Source organism: Vipera ursinii, assembly GCF_947247035.1.
Source record: "Vipera ursinii genome assembly, chromosome: 1".
Lineage (NCBI taxonomy): Eukaryota > Metazoa > Chordata > Lepidosauria > Squamata > Viperidae > Vipera > Vipera ursinii.
The window spans coordinates 278,231,775-278,247,389 of NC_139512.1; the positions used below are offsets into that span (position 1 = coordinate 278,231,775).

At 39.2% G+C, this 15,615-nt stretch overlaps 1 protein-coding gene across 3 annotated transcripts in view; it reads right to left on the reverse strand.

The window, feature by feature from the left end:
- Positions 1–809: 809 nt before the first annotated feature.
- Positions 810–15,615, reverse strand: part of PRKN (parkin RBR E3 ubiquitin protein ligase) — a 712,723-nt gene continuing 697,917 nt past the window's right edge. For all 3 annotated transcript variants that reach the window (XM_083372991.1, XM_083372990.1, XM_083372989.1), the window contains 2 exons: positions 5,032–5,149; positions 810–1,879 (listed from right to left, as the gene is read on the reverse strand). In XM_083372991.1, the coding sequence (XP_083229117.1) occupies positions 1,770–1,879; positions 5,032–5,149 (228 nt within the window). In that variant the 3' untranslated portion in view covers positions 810–1,769. The remainder of the gene's footprint in view (positions 1,880–5,031; positions 5,150–15,615) is intronic.

Consider the following 15,615-nt stretch of genomic DNA (forward strand, 5'->3'; position numbering starts at 1 on the left):
ATTGCACTAACTTTTCTTTTAATCCTTTAAGATTCACTGACACAGCTCCTAAGTACAGTATTTCTATTACTGGAGTGAATCTGGTGTTTGTGTATGTCTGTGTATGTTACAGTGGAAATTAGTAGGCAGGATATATTGGTCTGTGAATGTTAAATCTACTCTCTATCCAAAAAGAAAGTTATGATTTAAGTCTTTGAATATATAAATCATCTCTTATTTTCCTAAGCTGACTCCTGCAAATAAACCAGTCTTGTGGACAGAAAAGAGGTTTGAAGACACAGAATTGCTCCAGATAAATTCTTGAGTGTTATCCCCCAGAGGCCTGCTAGCGCTGCTTTCGCTGTAAGATTACCTAATATAAGTAACCAATATCTACTATAGCCCAAGCATTAGCAGCTGTGCTTTATTAACAAATGGCAAAGAACAGGCATTACCCATTTCAAACTTCTTTTTATTTCCCAGACCTTCACAAACATTTAATTGAGGCTTCAGTTAGGGTGGTCTGAGAAAAATACCCATTTAAATAAGTAATCAAAGGGTTAGGAGATTATTGGTATTCACAACTACAGTGGCCACTGGGCTCCCAGCCAAAACAATGAAAACACCTACATGAGCTGTAGCAGTTTTAAATTCCTAACACTGAAAGTTGATTGCAATCCAGAACAATGTGACAACGCTGATGTAGCAGTGTGTAAGTCACCTACTCAATGTATTTAATGAATACTTTCAAGTAGTTTCACAATGGCTTCATTATAATAAATCTGAAGTAATCACATACCATCAAAAACATGAAAACACCAGAACTTTTATTGTGGATGAAACTTACAGCAAGATCTTTTATAATACTGGCATAGCTTCAACCAAAGACTCGTACAAATATAATGCTAAAAATCAAATCAATAAAAAATAAATCAAAATCAATCTGTTTTATAACCATTTTGAGTAACTCTAGCAGAACTATAAATATTTCTATTGGGTCAGACAAAAAGATCACAGAACTCAAATTGATGTTGACTTAGAAAAGTTTTGCATAAGTCTCCATTGTATACATTAGCCAACCTCTTCTAGCATCTGCTAGGAATGTACATACCAAAGGGGGAAATCATGTTAACTGGGTCAAAACTGGGTCAAAAGAAGAAAACAAACATCTATACTTTTATTTATTTGGAAATCAGTCCAGTAAAAAATTGACTCACTATAGAATATTGTACTATAAAAGTTCAGATTTTAGAAGGCAAGTTGTGTAATATATTATTTAGCTGAAACTGCACTTGTGATTATTATGTAATTTAAAATTTAACAATTCTAAAGCTTCAAACACAAAGCCACAAACTGCATTGTTGATAAATATAAACCATAATATTTGAACAACTTTGAGAGGCCCAGTTTTGTATAGTTCTTTATTTTGCCAATAATAGATAATAAATGTTCAAATCAAAGGTTAAATTAATTACAAAGAGAAACAGGCAGAGGACACATCCTAATGTTCAAGGGAGGAGGCACCATTACACAGTTTTGATAGCTAACAAATGATAGCCTGATTCTTCTGATTACTTTTTTTAAAATGCTATGTTGGACATAGGTGAATATGCATACTGATATGTGGCGCCCACAACTAGTTCTCATGAGAAATTCATACCTTCAGCAAGATCTTTAGAATCTGACATTGTTTGAAGCAACTGTAGTTGTGCCCCAGTGTTTGGTTTCACCAGCATATTATCATATTATTATCATATTATTTCTTGGTTGTGTATAGGGTTACTTAAGGATCAGTCAAACCAATGATCTCCCATGCAAGTTCGGTTCCATTCAAGGCTACACTTCCAACACCATTCAAATTTACACTGAGATTGAGGACATTTCATATGCATACATCCACCTAGAAGAAAGTCAATAATGTGCATAAGAAAATCATACAGGTCAGGCAACCATTAGTAGAAATGTAAACCTAAGCTGGTAATAAGCTGGCATGTCTGTGGGTATTACAGTAATTACCTGTGGGTTTCATTTGAGATCCTACAGTTAATTATGTGTGGAACTTTTTTAATTTTGCAAACTCTTTATTGAGGAGGATAGCTGCCCAGGGTCTCCTAGATGCCGTGGGTAGTATAGAAATGTAATGAATAAATAAAATAAACAGCCATTGGTAAATTAATTTCATTGAACTATACTTTCAAGAATCATTAATCAGAAGGAGGGGTGAATGCAATTTATGAAATGTTGCACTTATCCATTCTAAATTCTTTTTCAATTCATGAAATCCTGATTCTGAAATGAGTCCCAAGGAAACACTCAATGTGAAATGCAATTCTTCTGCATTTATAGTTTCTCTAAAGTCCAGAATGTTGTTTGGTTATCCTTGAATCTGTAATGTTCATATACTGTATGTATGAGAGAGTTATTAGTAGTTGAGGATTAAAGTAGACTCAACAGGAATAGAAATGTCAGAATGTAGTGATTGAGAATTAGATTAGATTCAACAGGATTAGAAATTTACAGATACAAGCAATATCCTTACATTTTGCTGTCATCTGAATGATTATTGTTGTACAAATTGGAAGCTCAGTTTGAAATGCTTTTTCTTTAGGAACTAAATATATATTTCTTCATTATTACAAATATTTAAATTTGTGTAGTAGGATGCTTAAAATACACTGGATGGAAAGTTCATTCGTGTGGGGGACATCATGACATCTTTACTGATAGATTACAAACCAGTTTAAAACTTCTGATGATGTGTCAGCCATATATATGAAGATTGTGCCACCTACACTTAGATCTTGAATAATGATTTTGTGGAGTGGCAATTCATATGTATCAAGGTTGTGCAAGCTACCTTTAGATTTTGAATAATGGGTTTTTGGGCTTACCCTCCTAAAATGGGAATAGTGGCTAGACAAATGCTATATATGATTTGATTTATATTTAAAAAGACTTCAAATTATATAAGTGTAACTAATACGAATCTTCTACAATTTAATTATACTGTATTTTCTTCCAGTCACATTTATAATTGTAATATGGAAGTAGTAAGGTAAGGTAAAGGTTCCCCCGCACATGTGTGCTAGTCGCTTCTGACTCTAGGGGCCGGTGCTCATCTGCATTTCAAAGCCAAAGAGCCAGCGCTTGTCCAAGGACGTCTCCGTGGTCATGTGGCCGGCATGACTAGACGCCAAAGGCGCATGGAACGCTGTTACCTTCCCACCGTAGTGGTCCCTATTTTTCTACTTGCATTTTTACGTGCTTTCGAACTGCTAGGTTGGCAGAAGCTACGACGAGTAACAGGCGCTTACTCTGTACTCGGGAATTATACTCAAAGTTTTGGGTGGCCGTAAATCATAGTTCTCAGGCTATGGACCATTGAATAAAATCTGTTATAAGTAGCCATGGAAATATGCATATGCAACTATAAAATGTGTAATCAATGGGGATGGATCACATGGGCTCTGAAAAGGAAATTTTCTAGTGATTAATGTTATTGAGAAAGCTTATTGATCATGTGGGCCACTAAAATAAGGCTTTCTCAGTACACATACAGAATCAAACTGTTGCTCAACACATATAAGAATTTTGTTTCAGGAAATATTTTATTAATTTCATAATTTTAGGTTCCAATCCAAGGTTCTGGCCTTTACCTGTCCTTTCTCTTAACTGGTTGAACTTTTTCTAACAGCTATGTAATTCCCAAAATATATTACTAGCTTTCTTCATGAAGTCCTTTTCACGTACAGATTATTTCAGATATCGAGAAAAGACTTGCCAGTTTTCAGTCATTATAGCAGAAAAGTATTGAACAGCCTCTGCTCCCTGCTTAGATACTCTATTTAGAGCAGACTGTTTCTAATTGTTTGCTAACTAAGAAGCATGATAATCTCAAGACATCTGGGAATTAACCATTTACCATTGTTTTATAGTTTGAAATAAAATATCCAAAGAACGCTAAGTATAAAGGTGTGCCCGGTTTGTTTTCATAAAATACTTATGAAATTTCATTAAGTAATTTAAGGCACTCTGTGATCCTCAACAGGCAAACGTCCTAGTAATACTATTAAGAAATGGATCTACTTTTTCCCATCTGATATGAACACATGAATTAAGGTCTACCTGGTTTAAAGGATTATTTCATTACAGAGTGGCACAACCATTGGTGGAATTCAGCTGGTTCACATCAGTTCAGAAGAACTGGTAGCTAATTTTTTGTTGCCCAGGCCCAGAATGGACTTCTGGAAGTGGAATCCATACAGAGAACCGGTTGTTCACATATTTGAATCCCACTACCGGACACAACTCTGACAAGGTAGTAATCACTAGTAACCCTACTATAATTATCATTCCCATCTAACAGCAACCTGAATTAGAGCATCATGGGAAAGCAAAGCAGTGTGGCACCTAAATCCAAATCAGACCAAATTATATTCTGCTGAGTAGGAATTATAGACATTGAAATCCAATACATATGCAGAGTATCAAGTTTAGTAAATTCAAAAGTAAATTATCCTGTGAGTTTTTGCCTTGTTCTCTTTTCACACTAATCTTTTGCAGTTTTTGGTTCCGTGTGTTTTACTTTTCAATTAAGAATTTCTGAAGGACAACTTTGTATGTTCATTTCCTACAGTGACTAAAAATTGTAATCTGGTTTCATGATTTTGATATGGTATTTTTGCTCGTAGTGAATTATCAGAACTTATGTTCTAGCAAGTTAATAGTTTTATTCGTCCCAAAGGTGCTTTTTCAAGAGGCAACTGGACTTTGATTTTCTTTGAAGACGTTTCACTTCTCATCCAAGAAACGTCTTTAGCTCTTCAGATGAAGCTTCTTGGATGAGAAGCAAAACGTCTTCAAAGAAAAACAAGGAAGTCCAGTTGTGTTCATGGTTTTGAGAGTTAAATCACAGAACAGTGAGTTTGCAATCAATTCTTAAAAAGTGAAAATTGTAACCATGCTAGGTTACACTTGCTATATGGGAGTGGTTTGCAATGTTGTTTTAAAATCTGCCTATTGGGAGTGTGAAATATCCTTCAGGAAACTCACCATCCTTTTCTACTGGAACATGGCATTTAGGGCACGGCTTTGTTGTTCTTTTTATTGTTTCTTTGGATGCATCTTCCCAGCGAGCTCGCACAGCTGCGTGCTCATCAACTTCAAATCCCTGCAAAGAGAGAAAAACCATGAACTATGGATAAGTTACACCAATCACGACACATGTGGTCACTTTCTCTAGATTGTACTTTTTTTTCTTCCATAGGATAATTGGAGTAGCTGTAGTTTATACCAACAGCTGAAAGCTTATTATTAATAGATGAAGATAGTCCTTGACTTACAACAGTTCATTTAGGGGCTATTCAAAGTTAGAAGGGCACTGAAAAAAGTGACCTATGACTGTTTTTCACACTTACAACCATTGGAGTATCCCCGCGGTTATGTGTTCAAAATTCAGATGTTTGCAACACTGGTTGCAGTGCCCTGGGGTTGCGTGATCACCTTTTATCACCTTTTGACAAATAAAGTCAATGGGGAAGTCAGATGCTCCTAATTACTGTTTTTAGTGGCTTTAACAAATGCAGTCATTCATTTGAACAACTCAGGCAAGAGAGGTCATAAAATGCAGCAAAACTCATTTAGCAAACGTCTCACTTAGCAATGAAAATTTTGGGCTCAATTGTGCTCCTATGTTGAAGACTACCTGTATTAAAATATTGACCAATGCCCAGAGTTTATTACAATGGTATACTGTATATGGGAAAGATCATGGGAGATGGAGGTCAAGAGATTCTGGCAAGAAAACTATCAGATAAGAGGCAGCATAGCCTGCAATTTGATAGTGGGCAAGGAAGAGGCTCAGAAGGGACTCTCCCTAATCCCTCAGGCTGTAAAGGAGACTGGGAGGAGGACTGTAGTTTCAGAATTGCAATGACGCTTTGCCACAAGGTAAAATTAGTTAATCTGTTTGTGATTCCTACCTGGTTTTACCTGCGAGGCCAACAATTATATTAAGCTGTATTAATGCACAAATTCTTTTTCTTGGAGCATGCATTCTTGGAGCATGCATGTAACTCTGTAATTCTATTTTAATGAAATGTTTCTAAAGCATAATTTTATAAATTGACAGCCATAAATCAATTGCTTGGAAAGCTCACCATTTTCTTGATTACTCTCATAATGTAAAAGGACATTACATAAAAAAGATTCCGGCTAGTTTCCTTCTTTTGAGTTGTTGCAATTTGATAATTCATTCTGTTTTGTCCAGACAATTAATTCATTTTATTATTATAAAGGTAAATATAAAGTTTCCCCTGTCCAGTCATGTCTGATTCTAGGGGGCGGTATTCTTAGCTGAGGGAGCCAGCATTGTATGAAGATGCCTTCGTGGTCATGTGGCCAGCATGACTATATGCTGAAACACACAAAACCCTATTACCTTCCCATCAAAGTGGTGTGTGTTTGTGTTTGTCTGTATGTATGTCTGTACACACACACACACACACTTTTGAGAGCAGGCATCAGAATTTTATTTTTAATGTGTGCCAGTATGTACACAGAAAAAGCGACAATATGGGTTATCTTATCTTGTACACAGAAAAAGTGACAGTAAGGGTTATCTTACTTGCCTTCATTCATTGGACCTGTTTATCTACTCACATTTGCATGCTTTCAAATGCTACATGTGCAAGAGCTGTGGCAAGAGCCCGTTGCACAGCGCAAGTGTCTCAAACCCAGGTGTCTTTAACCGCTAAGCGATCCCACCCATTCACAAAAAGAGGAAGCAGTCAGAAACCATTAGTATTATTTCTGCACATTGAACAGCCTTTATTTTTAAATGTTGAAGCTGAAAGTACTTGTGGTTGTGCAATATTATTTTATCAAAGCCCATTTTTAATGAATAGGTAAACTCGTGTTCCTAGTATCTCTACTCGCTTGTTTTGGGAAAGAGATCGCAAAATCCCATATTAAAGCCAAATTCTGACATTGTTGCTACCAGCTACACAAAGTCATATCATTGTAGAAAATAGCTGCCTAGGCAAAAAGGGACCAGATTTCATGAGACATAAACAGTTGTTCTCAACCTGCATGAAGCAAAGGATAATGATTATTCATAATTTTCTCACCATCTTCTGGAGAAGACAGGTATTGCAGGCCTAAAGTTAGGAATCTGCCAGTGTTTTGTGCATACACTGCTCTATGCAGGGAAAGCTGTCTGAAACACGATCCATGTCTCAAGATATTTAACCCCTGTGCAGGACGAAAGAGGGATATTTTGACCCAGATATTAACCAAAGTGCATTATTCTGGGCAGAAGTAATGTGAATGTGGGGGGACAAGCAGGAAAAAGAACATTATTAGATATGGTATGCAGTTGGGGGAATTTTCCAAAATCATGCAATGCTCTTCTGGATTTGAGAAAGAGCAGCCCTTGCTGCATGGAATAGTGTGGTGGAGGGCTTATTAATCTTCCGCAGAAAGTTTTCTGTGGATTTTGAACTTTGCATGGATAAGAGGGCAGGTTGCCATCCTATGGGCATTTACCTAAATATACATTTCACAGAATGGAACGTGACTTTCTTTTGGATAGGCATGCAGTAAATTGCACTGTAATTTGATAACTGACTTTAGGAGTTTAACCAGCTTCGCCATTTCTAGGTTTTCAGTTTGTTCTACTCATCTTTTCTGCTCAGAATAGCTTCAGCTCTTCTCAAATGTAAGGTTATCATAAGGGCACATTATGAATTCTCCCAGGGATGTCCACAATTGAGAAGAAACTCTAGGAATGTGGTTTCTTCCTTAAGAGGGGTTGTTGTTGTTGCTTTTCCCCCCTCGATTGTTTATCTGGTGCTGTTTCTTGTTTATCTCGGTTTTGGTTGCTAAGGAGGACGTGCTTTGTGCTGTTTGCTTTCTTCCTGTGGTTTTGGTTATGCGATTTGAATGGCAGGTGGGTGGAGGTTATCTCTAGGTGTCTGTTGATGGCTGAGTTGTCAGAACTTCAAAATGCTAGGTCTTTTAGTATAACATTTGACATGGTAAATTTTATAAATAAATTACATTGATTGTTTAGTTTGTGTTTAACTGTGTGCACTGCCCAGAGTCGCATGCAAGAGAGATGGGCTGCTATATAAATTCAATACCTGCCTCCCTACTTACACACATACATGCATACCTTGAAAACGATATGATAATATGTCCTTGAAGAGCAATTTTGCACTGTTTATGTGGTTACCTTTTCAAAGACAGCTCTGGGTTTGTGTGACGCACAAAATTAACTATTTCTTTAAACTCCCTATTGATAAATAGAAAGCTCTCCCCCCCACCCACCCCTGTCAAGTCATACAGATGATTAACATTGTAATCTTGTACTTTGTAAAATGTTCAGGATTAATTCGCAGATTTTGAAAAGGGTTCCCAGTACTTTTCTTCAGTAGCACATTGCCGCCAGGTGCCAAATACGAAGGCTGCATGAAGTGAAAGAAAGGGCATAAATAAAGTAACTGGAAATTGGAAGAGAAGGTTACTGAATGGCTGCATTGACATGTTCCTGTACTTGGTCATAGGCAAGATGGTCATGCAGATACAGTATACAAACTCAGGGCAATTTTTGGATGAGGAAATGTATTTTTTTTCTCCACCCCAAATAGCTCTGAGTTTGATTTGGATCTTAGACAGTAGAGCTTGATTTGAATCCAAGGACCTGGTCAGCCATCATGGCAGCAGATAACATGAAAGTGAAAGTTGGGTGGCCCCATTAAGCCTTCCTAGTGCAAAAACTCGTCGGTTACCAGGAGAGGGTAAGCAAGGAGATTCTATGTTCAGAATCTGGATCCTGTATTCAGCTTTGCAAAACTGCTGACTTGGCCAATTTAATGTAATCTTGTACAGGTAGTCCTCAAGTTACAACCACAGTTGATCCCAAAATTTATGTGGCTAGGTGAAACGTTTGTGAAGTGAGTTTTGGCCCATTTTATGACTTTTCTTGTTACCATTGTTAACTGAACAACTGAACAAGTTGCTAAGTTAGTAACATGGTTGTTAAGTGAATCTGGATTCCCCATTGACTTTGCTTACCAGAAGGTCGCAAAAGGTGATCACATGACCCTGGGACACTGCAACTGTCATAAATATGAACCAGTTGCCAAGCGGCTGAATTTTGATCGTGTGACCATGGGGATGCTGCAACAGTCATAAGTGTGAAAAATGGTCATAACCCACATTTTTCAGTGCCACTGTAAAACTGAACTATTTTAAGTTCTATTTTAACTATTTTAAATGAACTGTTTTAAGTCAAGGGCTACGCTACCTGTACTTGCAGAACTCTGAGGCAGGATGTTTGAACCATCTTAGTGGTTAACCAGGCTAATCACATTGTGCAATTATTTTTTCCAATCTCTTAGTTTATACGACAAAACCACAGCTCCTTGATCTGCTTCCTCAAAAAAGCACGTGCAGAGACAAGCTTGATATTAAAACATATTTTTTTTTACCTCAAGAGAGCTGGGGGAACGTTGCTTGAAAAAATAGGATTCTGTTTGTGCAGTTTACTTAGATGGAGCTGTGCTCTAGGGATCCATATTTATATCTAAATTATAATACAGAACAAAGCATCACTGAAGCTTCTGGATGCATTTCAATGGGATTCACTTAAATGATGATCCAGATCAAGCTAAAAAAATGTATGTGATTATTTCCTGTCAATGTATTGGGAAATATCAATATACAAATTGGTTTTTTTTAATTACTCTTTGAAAAAACTGCACTGTCCCAAGAGACCTCTTTACCTCCCAATTTGTGAATTTCAAGAGGTTTGGGCACATGTGCTGGGGTTGTTTTATAAGGTGGTTTCAGACAGATGGTTAATTAGATCCCAGAAGGACACTCTCTCTGTGACTTACCCATAAAGTTCCTCTCATCCTGTGAAGAAGCAATAGGAGTTATATAATGTATTGAGCAGTTCAGCTATTGGCCCATCCTACCACCCAGTGGGAGACATACTGTAGGTACCCGCTTAATGTCAGGTTGGATTTGCCAATGTGTGCCTGGGAGGTAAACAGCTTTTCCACCTCCCCTGAGGCTTTATGGCTACCTGGAATTAGTTTTTAAAAAGTCTCTCTTGAAGCAAATCAATAAATAAGCAAGCACTGGCTCCCTGATTATCTTTTTAATTAAAAAAATGGTTCTGGGCCCCATTAACTCTCCTTTGGGACCCTCCTTTGGGACCACTCTCTGTAGCAAGAGTGCAACAGAAATGACAATGGTATACTTTTATCATAAAAAAGACACTTTGCTTGTCAGTGGCCAAAAAAAACCAAAAACAAAACAAAACAAAAAGATATAAGATGGAAAGGACATTTGTCAATTGTATCACAGCCTGGAGAATTTATCTCTTTTTTAAAAAACCTGAACAAGAAGTTTACTGTTGGGGATCTCAACTGGAAGAGCATTCTGAAATTAGGATTGTATATATCAAAATTCATAAGTTTTTTGTATCTGCTGTTGAGTAAACTGATTTAAATATGCATAATTTAATTGTGTAACATGATGATCAGGTCTAGTTAGTATAAGCCAATTCATATTTTTATGGGTTTTTTTTCTTTTTCTATACATTTTTTTAAATTTAAGAAAATTTATGTGGTTGCCCAACTAACTCAATGACTCTAAGTGGCTTACAAAGATAAAAACCCAATGTAAAAATAATAAAAAGCAGTAACTCCCCACCCCTCTGTTGAGAACAATCACTCAATCATATAAGCTACTTAATAAAGATAGAACAAAGATACAAGATAAAATAAGCAGAAAACAGCCCAGGACTGTCTGAAATTCAATTGGCCTGGGCTGGTGGGAAGGAAAAAAAAAATCTGAGCTAGAGTAGCAAACTAAGAGTTGATGGAGAATAACCTTGCTAGTGTGCCTTCTGGGAAAATGAGTGTTTGGCTCACTTACAGTTCATTTTACAAAAAGACATATGCTCTATTTTCCCCAATAAAAATCCTGTGACATAGATTGGGCTGAAGATTGTGAATGTCTATGTCCCAGGATGGATTAAAATCTTGGTTTTCCTGCTCCCAGATGAGCATTTTAAGCACTATAAATCACTCTCAGTTGTGCCGCTCAGCCCAAAAGATACTTTCCATCACTGTCCTTAAGGATCTTTCTGCAATATTTGACAGAAAGCTTATTCATGTACATGTTAGTGATAGCTTTACAGACCATGTTAATAAAAAGCAAGATGGCTATTTCCAGTGCTTTTTTTTGTCATAGAACACACGGAATGGCGTTCTGGCACCTTTTTTTTGAATGGATGAACTGGTTCCTTCTAAGCTGCCAGCACGAGTACAGGTAATTCCCGAGCATTCAGTTAACGCTCCATGGATCCGGGCTCCGGAGGTCTTTTCCAGGCCTCCGGAGCCCAGATCGGGCCACTGGGGGCCACAAAATCACTCCATGGCCATCCAGGCTCCGGAGGTCTTTCCCAGGCCTCCAGAGCCCAGATCGGGCCACTGGGGGCCACAAAACCACTCTGCAGCCATGGATCCAGGCTCTGGACACTTGGAAAAGGTCTCTGGAGCCCAGATTGGGCTGCAGGGGGCCTGCAAAATTGCTCCGTGGTCATGGACCTGGCGGCAGAGGTCTTTTCCAGTCCTCCAGAGCCCAGATTGGGCCCTGGGAAGCTGTGGACACATCTCCTGGCCTCAGATCAGAGTGGCAGCAGGAACTGCGGCAGAGAGGATACAGACCTTTTCCAGGTGAGTCCCGCGTGGCAGGAAGGTAGGGGGAAGCAAGAGGTATCTTAGTGGTTCAGGGAGGAATTGGGGCCCTGTTCCATCAATAGGCCCTCCATGGCCTTCCCCACCCTGAGATACCTTATGTTTACTTAGCGAGCTGCGTGCGTTTTAACTAGGAAGAAAGTGATCTCGCTAAAGGAACAAGATTCACTCTACGAGTTTTTGAGTTACTAGTGGAATGGGCAGGTTCCATTACACTCGTAACTCGAGGACTACCTGTAAAGCTCTGGCTCGGTGAAAGGAAGCTGCCTGGGGAAATCGGGGGCATCGAAGGTTGACCCAGAAAAACTTGCAGGGCCCTGAAAGCAGACCCTCTTCTCTGCCTTGGTTCATGGGGCTCCCCCCACCACCACTGCCTGTCCTCACCCCTGTGTTGGCCACCAGGGACCAAGACTGACTCTTCGAGGGACCAGGTGTGCTCCCAAAGCAGCAGCGCCGCCACCACCTTGGTCACTCTGGCTCCGGAGGAAGCCTCTGTGTCATCAGAGGCGGAGGAGATGAGGTGGCAGAAGACATGCCAGCTCTGAACAAGCGCCCTCTCAAAAGCTGCGGCAATGGCGTCCATCAGCTGACACTTCTCATGTGATCTGTGCCTCGGAAGCTCCCTAAAGTGGTTTCATCTCCCCGGCCCACTCTGTAAAGGGCTTTCAACTGGAGCCAGAGCTGTGTGTGAGTTCCGGCACCTTTTATGAAAAGTTGGAGATGTATGCTTATGAAGATCCACAGAAACTTTCTAAGGGATAGTGGAGAAGAGACATATCTACTGTGCAACAAGAGGAGTTTGGGAATGGCTTGATGGTCTGTGTAGGAGCATGTACTGCACCCCTAAGTTCAAATATGTTTTTTCCTGGGTTGCCACAAAAACCCAGAAATATAACCCAATTTCTTTAGGAAGTTGTTGACAGGTACAATGTGAACATCTCCACGCTCTCAGTCTCTTTTCTCCCTTTGCACCTGAATCCCCAAATAGCTCATATATCCAGCCTTGGATGTATGGGGAGATGACACAAGTTTATTTATTACTTGTGGATCCTCTCCTCAAGCCATTTTTATTTACTGAATTTAATCTAATATGAATTTATTTATTTATTAAATTCATATGCTGCCCTTTTCATTATCAAGCCACCCTGAATTCCATAAACTGTTAGAAGAAAAACACGAAATAAGACTGGAGGGGTGGGCGGGGGGAGGAACAAAGGCAAAAAGGAAGCAGCCCCATGTTGCATTTTAAATTATATCCCTTCGCCCCTTTATAAAGAATGAGTAGGGTGGACCCCCAAGTCCTTCTGCATCACTTTTACTAGGATTTTTCAGCAGGGGATTGAGCCAATAGCTAAAGATTCTTGCTGTAGCCTTCCCTACCAACTCTATATAAAATCAGAAGAAATTCTATTGGATCAAGCCAGAAATCTATCTAGTTCTACTTCTCATAGTAGTCAACCAGAATAAGTGAAATCTCATAAACAAAAGATGAAACCAAAGCAGATGAGTTTGCAAAATCTGATGAATCAGAATGATGAAATGAGTATTGTGGCAACCCAAAATGTGCTCCACCCTTGAATGTCCCTAAAATCATGCTTGTTTCAACATTTGCTTCTCTTTGTACATCCTTAAACTACTCCCTGGACATCCATGACCTCAAAGCTTTTCTTGGAAGTAGCATTTCACCTACTGATGTCTGCCACATAAAATATCAAACACAGGAAACACTCTCAATCTCTACTAAAAACCATCTGCAAGTAGTAATTGCCATCATTTGGCTCAAAAGACCCAGTTCCTGAAAACTTCTCAGAATGAGGTTTTCAATTTTAATGCAGACATGCTGGACAGATGCTCACCTGCATTTACTTGCTGGGTACCCTTATATCCCCCTTCATGGATTACTGCCTTGTCGTGGCGAAGGGGCTTGCGTAATTCAATGAAGCTATGAGCTATGCCGTGCAGGGCCACACAAGACGGAAAGGTCATAGCAGAGAGTTCTGACAAAACGTGATCCACTGGAGAAGGAAATGGCAAACCACTCCAGTATCTTTGCCATGAAAACCCTATGGACAGTACCAAAAGGCAAAACGATATGACGCTGGAAGATGAGCCCCTCAGGTCGGAAGGCATCCAATATGCTACTGGGGAAGAGCAGAGGGCTAGTACTAGTAGCGCCAGAAAGAATGAAGCGACTGGGCCAAAGCCGAAAGGATGTTCAGCTGTGGATATGTCTGGTAGTGAAAGGAAAGTCTGATGCTGTAAAGATTTTTTCTCCATAGGAACCTGGAATGTAAGATCCATGAATCAAGAAAAGCTGGACATGGTCAAACAAGAGATGACAAGACTAAACATCGACATCTTAGGTATCAGCGAACTAAAATGGACAGGAATGGGTGGATTTAATTCAGATGACCATCAGGTATACTACTGCGGACAAGAATCCCTCAGAAGAAATGGAGTAGCCTTCATAGTCAATAAAAGAGTAGGAAAAGCAATACTGGGATACAATCCTCAAAATGACAGAATGATCTCAGTTCGAATCCAAGGCAAACCATTCAATATCACAGTAGTCCAAGTCTATGCCCCAACCACCAGTGCTGAAGAGGATGAAATTGACCAGTTCTATGAAGCTCTACAGCACCTTATAGAACTAACACCAAAAAATGATGTCCTTATCATCATGGGGGATTGGAATGCTAAAGTAGGAAGCCAAAAGATAACCGGAATAACAGGCAAGTTTGGCCTTGGAGTACAAAATGAAGCAGGGCACAGGCTGATAGAATTTTGTCAAGAGAATACGATGGTCATAGCAAACACTCTTTTCCAACAACCCAAGAGATGTCTCTACACATGGACATCACCAGACGGTCAACACAGAAATCAGATTGACTATATGCTCTGCAGCCAAAGATGGAGAAGCTCTATACAGTCAGTAAAAACAAGACCAGGAGCTGACTGTGGCTCAGACCATGAGCTTCTTGTTGCAAAGTTTAGGCTTACGGTAAATTAAAGAAAGTAGGGAAAAGCACTAGGCCAGTCAGGTATGAATTAAATCATATCCCTGTTGAATATACAGTAGAGGTGACAAATAGATTTAAGGAATTAGATCTGATAGACAGAGTGCCTGAAGAACTATGGACAGAGGTTCGCAACATTGTACCAACAGGTAGCAGCCCAAACCATCCCAAAGAAAAAGAAATGCAAGAAAGCAAAATGGCTGTCTGAGGAAGCTTTGCAAATAGCTGAGGAAAGGAGGGAAGCGAAAGGCAAGGGAGAAAAGGAAAGATATGCCCAATTAAATGCAGAATTCCAAAGAATAGCTAGAAGAGATAAGAATGCCTTCTTAAATGAACAATGCAAAGAAATAGAAGAAAACAATAGAATAGGGAGGACCAGAGATCTTTTCAAGAAAATTGGAGAGATGAAAGGAACGTTTCATGCAAAAATGGGCATGATAAAGGACCAAAATGGCAGGGACCTAACAGAGGCAGAAGAGATTAAGAAGAGGTGGCAAAATTACACAGAAGAACTATACAAGAATGAGCTTAACATCCCTGATAATCACAATGAGGTGGTCACTGACCTCGAGCCAGACATCCTAGAATGTGAAGTGAAGTGGGCCTTAGAAAAGCTGAGCAACAACAAAGCTAGTGGAGGTGACAGTATTCCAGCTGAGCTATTCAAAATCTTAAAAGACGATGCAGTAAAAGTGCTACACTCAATTTGCCAGCAAATTTGGAAAACTCAACAGTGGCCACAGGATTGGAAAAGATCAGTTTACATTCCAATTCCAAAGTAAGGCAGTGCCAAAGAATGTTCAAACTATCGCACCATTGCACTCATTTCACATGCTAGTAAAGTTATG